A 12,588-nucleotide genomic window follows, 5' to 3' on the forward strand; every position below is an offset into this window, starting at 1 on the left:
ATCCAAAGCGCCTTACAATTTGTTACTCACATTTTACCCATTCACTCACACATTCACACACCGACGGCGGAGGCAACCATGCAAGGTGCCAACCTGCTCATCGGGAGCAATTAGGGGTTAAGTGTCATCGACACGCTGCCTGGGAAAAAGCGGGAGGAGCGGGAATTGAACCGGGAACCTCCGGATTGCCAGACGAATGCTCTACCTCCCGAGCCACTGTCGCCTCTCGAGCCACTTGTACTCCCCCCAAACGCTTCCCGCACTCCCCCTAGTCGGCTGTGATCGCATCTCTCTCCCCTCTCTGCCCAACGAGAGAGAGAGCGAGAGTTTAATTCCGGCAAGACAGCAGAGCAGGCAAGCTGTAGAAGATACTGCAGGGACTAACTAACTGTCCCAACTCACTCATCCACCATAATGAACACAAGGATTTATCAGTTGTGACTTGCTTGCAGTAATGAGTGGCTTCGTAATTTTTGGAGCCCATTCAAGGAGCTTTCTCTCTCCTAACACTCTCTCAGAGGGGAGAGGCACCATCTGTGCCACAAACTATCCAATACCAAGACACAGACCATAATCCACCATTATGAATTAATGGCAGACTCAGAAATATACCTGCATCTGTACCTAGATATATACACCTATCCTAGCTTATAAACATTTCCTCTTCCAGAAAATGTCTATTATTGAATAGATATTTTAAAGAACCAGTACAATGAAAATCGTGTTTTTCAATCTCATTGCATTGTTTAACAGAAGGCATGACGATGTAAAGTTACCCAAAATGTTGTAGTCGTTATGGAAATATGACTAATCTCCTTGAGAAACTATCCTCCTGATTGTCATTCAGATTCAGATTCAGATTCAGATATTAGCCAATCAGTAGGTCCTGAAAATATTGCAACATCTACTCCAGTACCCTGATTGTCAGTAGTTGTAAAGAATATCAGCTGGCTAGGCCACAAACTAAGTAATAAAACTATAGAATTTAGTTAATTTTAGTGCCTCAAAAACAACCACAGCGATCGTGACACATTTATTTACCACCCGCTAGCACAGTTGTTAATCACCCATAGCAACCGATCACACTAGCCCGCATGAATTAGTTTACATTTGAAAGCGTCATGTATTACAGTATGATACTAACTATACTTGACGTCTCCTTTCAATGAACAGAACCTCAACATACTGGGAGTGTACGGTGCTCAGAGAGGGTGTGCTGAAACAATTATAACAAATCAAATAACACATCTGAAGCTGAAAATAATGACACTCCACAATAAGCTTTTTCTGACTGAATCAACATCATTGTACTGGTTATTAATTTTCTTTTCACACTCCACTCAGATCCTCGTTGAACCACCTGCCATGACCTGCCCCCCCCCCCCCCCCCCCCCCCCCACCCCACACACACACACACAGACACAGACATACATGCAGGCACACACGCGCACACACGCGCACACACACACACACACACACACACACACACACACACACACACACACACACACACACACACACACACACACACACACACACACACACACACACACACACACACACACACACACACACACAGTCATATACATTTTCATCAAGTGGGCATTGTTCCTTTTTAAGAACAGGGAGTTAATGTCATGGTACACCATGTGGAGAGAAACATAATATTGACATGCTGGGAGGAGGCTATAGTGGTAGCAGCACCAAGAACAGTAATATTATTTATTTACACACACACACACACACACACACACACACACACACACACACACACACACACACACACACACACACACACACACACACACACACACACACACACACACACACACACACACACACACACACACACACACACACACACACACACACACACACACACACACACACACACACACGCTCATACACACTTACACACTTATGTTTGAGAGAGTTTTTAGAGGACGACAGATATCCCACTTAAAGACAGACAGACACACACATTTCAATAAAAAATATATTGTGCAAAGACAGACACGCACACACACACATTCCAGAAATGATACCGGTATCATACAAAACACACACACACACACACACACACACACACACACACACACACACACACACACACACACACACACACACACACACACACACACACACACACACACACACACACACACACACACACGCAGAGCATACTTTGATCTCAACACAAGTAAAAAGCTCAACAATGAAGAGTATATCTTACCTTGGACACCGGCATCTGGGCATGCAAGGTCTGAAGGAGGTGTGAGTGTGTATGTGTGTGTGTGTGTGTGTGTGTATGTGTGTGTTTCCGTGTGTATAAGTATAAGTATCCCAGAAGAATAGTGTGTCCGCAGGTGTGTGTATGTGTGTCAGTGCAGTTCAGCCAATGTACACGCACATACGCACACGTGTGTGAGCAGCAAGAAGAGATAAGCTCTACAGATATCCAATGTGTGTGTCTTCTGTCTGAATTTCGCTCTTCTCTCTCTCTCTCTCTCTCTCTCTCTCTCTCTCTCTCTCTCTCTCTCTCTCTCTCTCTCTCTCTCCCTCCCTCCCTCCCTCCCTCTCTCTCTTCCTCCCTCTGTCACTTGTGTGTGTTGCGCATGCAGTCTCAGCTCAGTCTGATGTGGGTCTCAATGTACTGTGTCTGTGTCTGTGTGTGTGAGACAGAGAGAGGATAAGAGAGGACAGGAGAGGAGGAGAAAGAGTAGGGGAAGGGTGGGCGGTGTTCGGTGGAGGAGAGGCAGATGAGGTGAGAGGATGGGTAGAGGAAGGGGGATAAAATAGAGAGAGGGGGGGGGGTGCTAGTGTCCAAGGGCACATCAAGAAAAGGTGTGTGTGTGTGTGTGTGTGTGTGTGTGTGTGTGTGTGTGTGTGTGTGTGTGTGTGTGTGTGTGTGTGTGTGTGTGTGTGTGTGAGTGTGTTGGAGTGGGGGGGATACAAAAATGGATTCTAACAACTCAGACCAAAGCAGTGCCCCTCTCTTTCTGTCTCTCTATCTACCCCTCTCATCTCTCTCAATCATCCCCCCTCTCCCTTTCACAAATGTACCATTCCTATCTCTACCCCACTCTACCTCTCCCGCTCTCTATTTACCTCTCTATCCCTCCCTCCCTCTCTCTCTACCCCTCTTCTCCCCACCTGCTATTTTTAGAAACAGCACAACCGTGAATCAAAGGGCTGAATCAAAGCCTATCAAAGACCAGCAGACACACACACACACACACACACACACACACACACACACACACACACACACACACACACACACACACACACACACACACACACACACACACACACACACACACACACACACACACACACACACACACACACACACACACACACACACACACACACACACACACACACACACCACGACCAAGGATCCAAAGCCTAAAGAACATAAGCTATTCTTTGACAAATAAATATAATCTTTCTCCAAATATTCTGTGTGACTTTCAAATGGTTTAAGCACTCTCTTCACTGGAAATGCGAACTATACGTCTATTCCTAAATTGATTTATTTCCAAGATTGATTTGGTTGTCAGTGAAGTCACACCTTTTAATGTGATTTTTGGGAGTCAAATATAAATCCACTTCTTGAAAGTAACCATGCTAAGCATGCTCAGTAAAACCAAAAAATACACACATTTGCCACATATATTGGCTACAGACATAACCACTGCAAAAAAAATAAGAATCTCAAAGGACCATTTGGTCCTTATCAGACACAATGGTTAAGGGGTTAAACAACACAACTTGTTTTGAGTACTATGAACTCAAGTCTTCTAGGCAAGTACTCTTACTCCAACGTCAGTAACATGATGAACAGTAGCATGATGTTCTGGTAACAGTACTTGTACTTAAGTAATGTGTTCAGGTACTCTTGTCACCCCTGGGTGTCGTCTATTCAAGGTTTTGTGTTCCTGCTTCTGCTCATTTTAAATGAGTGTTAAAGCTGGGTGTCACTCTTGGTAGCACAACACCCCTAAAATAGCATCTGGCGTGTGTGCGTGTTTGTGTAGTGCGTGAAAGGGAGAGAGAGATAGACAAGCAAGACCCAGATGGGATTCGCGCCCTGTCTAATCTGACACAATGAGGAAAAGGGGGAATCAAAGTGTGTGTGTGTGTGTGTGTGTTAGGGGTGTGCACAGACGTCATTATCTGTATCTGTACCTGTATCTGTTCAACCAACAAAATTATCTGTATCTGTATTGTGCTGCACACAGCAGCATCACACCTGGACAAGAGGAAGGGGAACTATGTGAGAATGCTATTCATCGACTACAGCTCGGCATTCAATACCATAGTCCCCTCCAAACTCATAGCCAAGCTCAGGGACCTGGGCTTGAACTATGACCTCTGCCAGTGGGTCTTGGACTTCCTGACGGGCAGACCCCAGGTGGTGAGAGCAGGCAACTGCACCTCCTCATCCATCACTCTCACCACAGGTGCCCCCCAGGGCTGTGTTCTGAGCCCCCTCCTCTACTCCCTGTACACACATGACTGTGTGGAACAGCGGAACAACAACACAATCATCAAATTTGCTGACGACACAGTAGTGGTGGGCCTGATCTCTGCAAACGACGAGAGGGCCTACCTGGAAGAGGTCAAGGTCCTAGCGGGATGGTGTCAAGAGAACAGCCTCTCCCTGAACGTCAGCAAAACAAAGGAGATGATTGTGGACTTTAGGAGGTCGGGGGTCAGGGACTACAGCCCCCTCAGCATCGACGGGGCACCGGTTGAGAAAGTGAACAGTTTTAAGTACCTCGGAGTCCACATATCCGAGGACTTGACATGGACCACACACATTGACAGTGTTGTGAGGAAGGCACGACAACGCCTCTACTTCCTCAGGCGCCTAAGGAAGTTCCAAGTCAGTCAGAAGATCCTTATAACTTCTACTCATGTACAATAGAGAGCATCCTGACTGGCAATATCACCTCCTGGTTTGGGAATAGCACCGCACAAGACCGTAGCATTTACAACAAGCGGTGCATGGGTAAGGCTAAGAGAATTATCAAAGACTCCAGCCACCCAAACAACTGCCTCTTTGAACTGCTGCGGTCAGGCAAACGATACCAGAGTCTCATGGCAAGCACAGAAAGACTCAGAAGAAGCTTCTATCCCCAGGCCATCAGGTTGCTCAACGAACAATAACACTATACAACAACCATCAGATGCACTCACAGCACACACATCCACACGCACACATTCACTTTAAACAAACAACTCAATGCAGCACCCACTTACACACTTTAGAACACCTAAACACACTTTATATTTATTGGCAAAGAATTTGCACTACAACCCATACCTCAGTACACCTTACTGTAAATTGTACCTAAATTGTACCTCATCCCATTTCTGCTTTGCACTATATAGTATATTGTATATTAGTATATTGTATAGTATATTGTATGGTAACTCAGTTACTTCTACTTTGCATTGAACATTGTACATATGTACATATTGAACACTTGTGTCTACGTACGTGACTTCTATTTTATACTGCTATACTTATTTTATTTTATACTTATCTTATAGCACGGTCTCTGGAGCGTAACAGAAAGAAGTATTTTGTATAAAAGTATTCTGTCCTTCTATATGACAACTAATAAAGAAACTTGAAACTTGAAACTTGAACTATTTGGATAGAAGACCAGAAGTGGGCATGGTTTATCCAGTTAAGGTTCGGACGGGCCGCCGTGCACGTTACGGCACTTTGCCCTCGTCTGTCGGCCTCAGGCTTTGTTATCGCCGATCAGCCAACACATTGTTGGAAAGCTAAAATGGCTGCCGTTTGATTGACGCCCTACTCAACCTATTACAGTACGTGCTTCCAATCTTGGGTTACAAGACCAAACAACCAACGAGCGTCAGTTTTGGACAAGTGACCACTCCGGTTTCGCCTGACCCTGAATGGACCATCCACCTCTGACGGTGAAAATGATTGACAGTTTTTTTGCCAATGAAATTCTGGAGCTAACGTTATCTTACATGAGGGATGATTACTATGATAAAGAAGAAGATGAAGAAAGGAGAATTTCTCGCTTGCGTGTCGTGCGCCGTGAGAATGTATTGGACCCGACGGCCATTTTGGATAAGCATACCGAATTATTACCACTACAGACATGAGAAAACACAAATTTTCTGTGGAATTGTTATCAACTTTGGACCTGTACTAGATAAGACTTCAGGCTATTGAACCGTTGTGTTTTCCAGCTCCAACCTCTCAGCTGGAACTCTTTTGCAGACATAGATCTGTTAGCAAGTAAACAAAGACGTAAGTAAACAAAACCTTTATTTCAGTGTGTTCAAACCTCTGTAACTCTATTACATTAGCACTCAGAGTGATTCTTGTGTGGAAGAAGGTTCATAATGTTTCCTTTAAAAAGAGACCAGACTCATACATGTGCTATAAGAGGTTCAAGAATAAATTGCGAATTACTTTGGGTATGCAATCGACAGGCGTTTTATGCAAAACTAGCCCCATGCTTTCCCGATGGATAAGAGGTTATACCAGCATTTTTCTTTGTTTGTTTGTTTTTTAGAATCGCAACAATTATTGTACAATACAAGATGGGAAGAGATTTTTTAAACTGTCCAAAGTTGAACCCCTCCCCCTTTGACATTGAACACTCAGAAACAGAAAAAACAGGCTGTAGTCGATCCACCACCTTTTAGAGAACCACTTTTTAGCCACTATTTAGCATGCTTTTTGTTAAGAGTTTAGAACAGCAGGCATTTGCACACACCCCACCTTCCCTACTCTGCTAAATCAGGTGTGTTCCTTTTACACAGCCTGTAGACTAATATGTATGTTTTGTTGTTCTCTGACAGTAAAGTTTAATCTAATCAAACAATTTGTGTGATGTTCTAAAAACAAAATCAGCTTTATAGAGCAGAACAAGTTTAAGCATGATACAGTAGCTTATGAGCGTCGGAAACGAATCTTTAAAAAATTCTCACATCTCTTCAACAAATTGAAATTGGCCCATGTTCAAGATTTAGTTTCTAAAGTTTTTTCCATACATCAATCAAATGTATTTGTATAGCACATTTAGACATGGGGATGCTGTTCCAGAGGTCAGGGGCTGCGACAGCAAAAGCATGCCCCCCCCTAGACTTAAAATTGGACCTACGGGTAGTTAGGAGACCCTTGTCAGGATACCAACCCTGTTCCAATAACATCTTTTTCCTGATCTGTAACAAAACATTGGTAGAAAGACTTACAATTTGTAAGTCACTTTGGATAAAAGTGTCAGCTAAATGACTAAATGCAAATGTAAAGAAAGAAATGGATGACTATACTTCCACATGCACACACGTGCCCATGCACGTCTGAATGTCCATACATCCATCTGTCCTATAGTGCATGTATCTCTTTGCATCTATGTGTCCATATTACGTCCTAGGGGGACCAGAGACACATGTGCGACAGCCTACAGGTCAGACAAGCAGGCAGGTGTAGCGCCACACCGAGCCAATCCCCTCCAGGCCACAGTGAAAATGAACTGTTAGAAATCCTCACGACAACTCACCCAGTTAACAAGAGAAAAGACAATGCTTCTCTCTATCTCTATCTCTTTCTATGTGTTATGTGTCTATATCTGAAGTGACTATGGTTACCTTTTTTTTTGTTGTTGATGCAAAGCACCTCTATAACCGGCTATGTTAACTCACTCATTCATTCATTCATTCAGCTTGACATCTCAACAGCAATTACCATGTGCCACACTTGTGGCACCACGCTCATACAGGGCACCCAGTGCCAACCACCCGATACCGTGGTACAAAAGCTCACGGTAGAAAACCCATTACATTTTACCCACATTCTGAGCCGCGTTTATGGGTTAGCTAAGTATTTCAGTTCGCTATTGCCCATTTGGTGTCCCGAGAAGAGGAGGAGAGAGAGAGAGAGAGGGCTCAGGGGGTGGGGGGTTACAGGGTTATAGTCAGTAATTAGGGTTTTAAAACAGTGCAAAGTAATAAAAGCCTGGGAGTTTAAGAGATTTTTGAAGTCCATTCCAGGTAAACAGAGCAGAGTACACAAAAGCCCTCTTCCAAACCAAACCAAACTCAGTGCAAACTTGTGGGACTGAGGTGGATAGAAAGTCCTGAGAAACGCAAGCTGTAGGAAGAGTTTGACGCAACGGTAAGGTGTGTACGGAGATATAGAGGTAGCAGTCCAAGTAATGCTTTATAGAGGAAGATGTAGCCTACGAGCAGGCAGGGACACTGAGATGTGAGATTTAATTAGGCCAATATCAAGGTCGCTGCGCGGTGTCACCATTTCATCACGTGCGAGTGCGTATTGTGCAGGCAAATCAGTGCACAAAGGGCACGCCGAGCACACCATTTCCACAGCATGGTATGGGATCATCCCTATGTTCCCCGGGTCCTATGTTCCCCGGGTTCTATGTTCCCCGCTTTGATTGATTAATAGATTGAAAATGTTAATTTTTATTATTTTATTAATTATTAATGTCCGCCTTGTTTCGAACGGTTAAGCTTAGGCCCTCTTTCGAACTGGTTAGAGTTTGGAATCATGGCTGGTGGTCTAAAATGTTCAATCAATCAATCAATCAATCAATCAAAGCGGGGAACATAGGACCCGGGGAACATAGACATGCTCCCCATGGTATGAAAGCCAATGCGCAGTACAACACGGAGCACAGCTCCCGCCTTAAGGCCTGTGACGCTTTGCATTAATGACACAATGTGTCCTTGTTCAAATATATTGTATTGCCAAAATAATTTTGATAGCTTGGTATAATTGCTGTCAAAAAAGACAAATAAAACCATTCTGGGGGAAAATTGCTTCCTTTACGGGTTTGTGGTAGTGGACCAGAAGGAAGTGCAGCATGACAGAGCAGAGGTGCCAGGTGCAAAAACAAACTGAAGACTTGAGGATACAGAAATGGAAACTCAGATGATGGTTGACAGCCTAGCTGACTAACCTAAAACTGGTAACAGAAAACAGCTAACCAAGCAAGGCGGCCAGGAGCAGGGAACACAAAGGGGGAGACAATCTGACAATGACACACCAGGGACACTGACATAAAGACACAAGGGGAAAATGAGAGACACCTGGGGCAGATGAGACACATATAATGAGCAACGAGGGACAGCTGGGGGAGACAAGACACACAGCCACAGGTGGGGAAAGACTGGGGACACATGCTGGACCTGGGAGAGAACACGGGGAGAGAAAGACAAGAGGAGGAGAGACAGGAGCAGGAACAGGAGCTGAAAGTCGCCATGACACTTCCAATACTTTTTCGTTTCAAGTTTTGTTTTATTTGTCACATATAAGGTACATGTACATTACAGTTAAATGCTTGGTTCTGTATGAGCCTCCTGAGATTGTGCTTCATACAGTAAAAAGAATAAAGACCAAACACTATACAAAATATACAATATACAAAACTAAAGTACAAAATGCTAAAATGAGGTAGAGAGGTAGTGCAAATATTTTAGTAATAAATAGATCAAATGGTGTTAAAAAGTGTTAGCGACTGTGATAGCTACTGGCAGTATCGGTGTTTCCCACATATTCTCGTTGCTTCCTGTCACAGAAAAAGGATGGTGCTATTGTTACATGACGTTACATTAGCTCGTATCAATCCCTGCCTCCTGAGCCTTTCAGCCATTGTCTAGTGTGATGTGTGCCTAGCCATTGAGCCTGAGTAGCTGCAAGGTTGAGTGCTAAATGGTAAATGGCTGCATTTATATTGCGCTTTTATCCAAAGCGCTTTACAAATTGTTCCTCACATTTGACCCATTCATTCACACTTTCACACAATGAAGCCTTTTACCCGTTGTATGTTACGACTAGGGCTGTCACATTATTTTCTATTTTCTAATTTAATTTCGAATTTACATAAAAACACAAGATTCGACAAGCACAAGTGGCATCCAAAGCCCAAAATTCACACACTGTACTTTTTAACATTACACTGAACTAGACAAGTTCAAGTTCTTTAATAGTTGTCATACAGAAGTACAGAATACTTTCATACAAAATGCTTCTTACTGTTACGCTCCAGAGACTGTGCTAGACAAGATAGTATCAAATAACATAATAACATAATATAGCATGAATTTAGAAGAAGAAAAATGAGGTCACAGTGTTCGGTATAGACATATGTACAATGTTCTGAGTTACCATATAATATACAATACACAATACTATGCAGTGTACTAATGTACAGTACTATCTAGTGCAAAGCAGAAATGGGATGAGGTACAATTTTAGGTACAATTTACAGTAAGGTGTACGAGTTGTAGTGCAATCCTTCATCCATAAATATAAAGTGTGGGGAGTGGGTGCTACAGTGTGTTTGTTTAAAGTGGGTGTGTGCTATAAAGTGTGTGGAGTGGGTGCTACAGTGTGTTTGTTTAAAGTGAGTGTGTGCGTGTGGATGTGTGTGCTATGTGCGTTTGGTGGTTGTTGTTGTGTAGTGTTCATTCATTGTTCGTTTAGCAGCCTGATGGCCTGGGGATAGAAGCTTCTTCTGAGTCTTTCTGTGCTCGCCTTGAGACTCCGGTATGGTTGACATGGCCTTTGCTAGCAGGGTGAGCACTACAGTACATTAGAAATGTAGCCCCCTGTGTGTTTGTGTTTATAAAGCTAATATTGAGCTAGGGTACTACTTTTGTTTGGTGAATGAATGAATGAATGAATGAATGAATGAATGAATGAATGAATGAATGAATGAATGAATGAATGAATGAATGAATGAATGAATGAATGAATGAATGAATGAATGAATGAATGAACGAATGAACGAATGAATGCACACTTTATTTAACAGATTGCAGAATGGGTACAATACAGTACGGCTCAATACACACAATTGTTAAGGGGATGCAGACCAGAGAATGACGTTTGTCTTGTTTACATCAGGGTCCCCCATTTTCAATTCATAGTGATCACAGCTAACTAGCTCCCCCCCCCCCTTGACACTGGTAGGCATCAGATAATAAGCATCTTATGTTGTGTTATTTTGAATAAGCATATTAGCTTATGTTGTGCTAGTTTATGCATGTTGGCTTCTGTTGTGTTAGCTTGAAGAAGCATGTGAGCTTCTGTTGTGAGCTTAGTTTTAATACGCACGTTAGTTTCTGTTGTGTTAGCTTGAAGAAGCATAATAGCTTTAAGAAGCATGTTAGCTTATGTTGTGTTAGCTTGTAATGAACTGTGGTTGTGGAATTTTCAATTACCATCTTTGAGTGAATATTTTCACTAGGCACTATCATGATGTGTGTGTGTGCGTGCGTGTGTGTGTGTGTGTGTGTGTGTGTGTGTGTGTGTGTGTGTGTGTGTGTGTGTGTGTGTGTGTGTGTGTGTGTGTGTGTGTGTGTGTGTGTGTGTGTGTGTGTGTGTGTGTGTGTGTGTGTGTGTGTGTGTGTGTGTGTGTGTGTGTGTGTGTGTACAAATTTACAAGGGAGGAGCTTACAGGCTTATATGGGCTTTAGGACAACCGGTTTGTGTGTGTTTGTCTGTCCATCTATTGATTTATGTATACGTAGTTGTGTGTGTGTAGTATGTGAATACAATGTATGTGCAGTACATTCAGAATGTACAAGCGTAGGCTACATGGGATCATCCCTATGTTCCCCGGGTCCTATGTTCCCCGGGTTCTATGTTCCCCGCTTTGATTGATTAATAGATTGAACATTTTATAAAAAAAAAAAAAAAATTAATTATTAATGTCCGCCTTGTTTCGAATGGTTAAGCTTAGGCCCTCTTTCGAACTGGTTAAGGTTAGAGTTTGGAATCAGGGCTGGTGGTCTAAAATGTTCAATCAATGAATCAAAGTGGGGAACATAGAACCCGGGGAACATAGGACCCGGGGAACATAGACATGCTCCCGGCTACATGTGTTGGTCCCGGGGGAGAGAGATGGTCTGGTGAGGCCAAGAATAGCATCACCGTGTTATGCTTTACCTTTAAGTGTTTGTGTGTGTGTGTGTGTGTGTGTGTGTGTGTGTGTGTGTGTGTGTGTGTGTGTGTGTGTGTGTGTGTGTGTGTGTGTGTGTTGTGTGTTGTGTGTTGTGTGTTGTGTGTTGTGTGTGTGTGTGTGTGCGTGCGTGCGTGCGTGCGTGCGTGCGTGCGTGCGTGCGTGCGTGCGTGCGTGCGTGCGTGCGTGCGTGCGTGCGTGCGTGCGTGCGTGCGTGCGTGCGTGTCTGATGTAACAGAGTCTTGGGAATGGATATGACACAACCACTATAGGCCTACTCTGGTTCCTCAGTCTCACTTTCTCCTCTCTCTCCCCCACTCTCCCCAGGGTAAGCAAACAGTAGTCACACCAACAGCACCATGAGAGGCTTAGTTAAGAGACTTGCAATACTTATTCTGCAATACAGCATTGCTGTCCTATATGGAAACCTCCTATCTCTAAAAAGTTGTCTTTTCAGGGATTGGCCCGATACAAAAGATTAGCTAGCCTAATCCTGTGGAGATTTAGAAAATGGAGGCAACTCCTAAGAAAAAAATACTTTGCTCAATGCTCATACAACAGAGAGAAGAAATGTACACGGCTGAGATCTGTTTCAGACGAT

General features: G+C 43.5%; 1 protein-coding gene across 1 annotated transcript in view; it reads right to left on the reverse strand.

The window, feature by feature from the left end:
- rgs3a (regulator of G protein signaling 3a) overlaps window positions 1-2,342 on the reverse strand; it is a 149,839-nt gene extending 147,497 nt beyond the window's left edge. Inside the window, exon 1 of the mRNA XM_084324085.1 lies at window positions 2,234-2,342. Within this exon, the coding sequence (XP_084180211.1) occupies window positions 2,234-2,248 (15 nt within the window). The 5' untranslated portion in view covers window positions 2,249-2,342. The remainder of the gene's footprint in view (window positions 1-2,233) is intronic.
- Window positions 2,343-12,588: the final 10,246 nt, after the last annotated feature.

This window comes from Notolepis coatsorum (genome assembly GCF_963971535.1).
Source record: "Notolepis coatsorum genome assembly, chromosome: 11".
NCBI lineage: Eukaryota > Metazoa > Chordata > Actinopteri > Aulopiformes > Paralepididae > Notolepis > Notolepis coatsorum.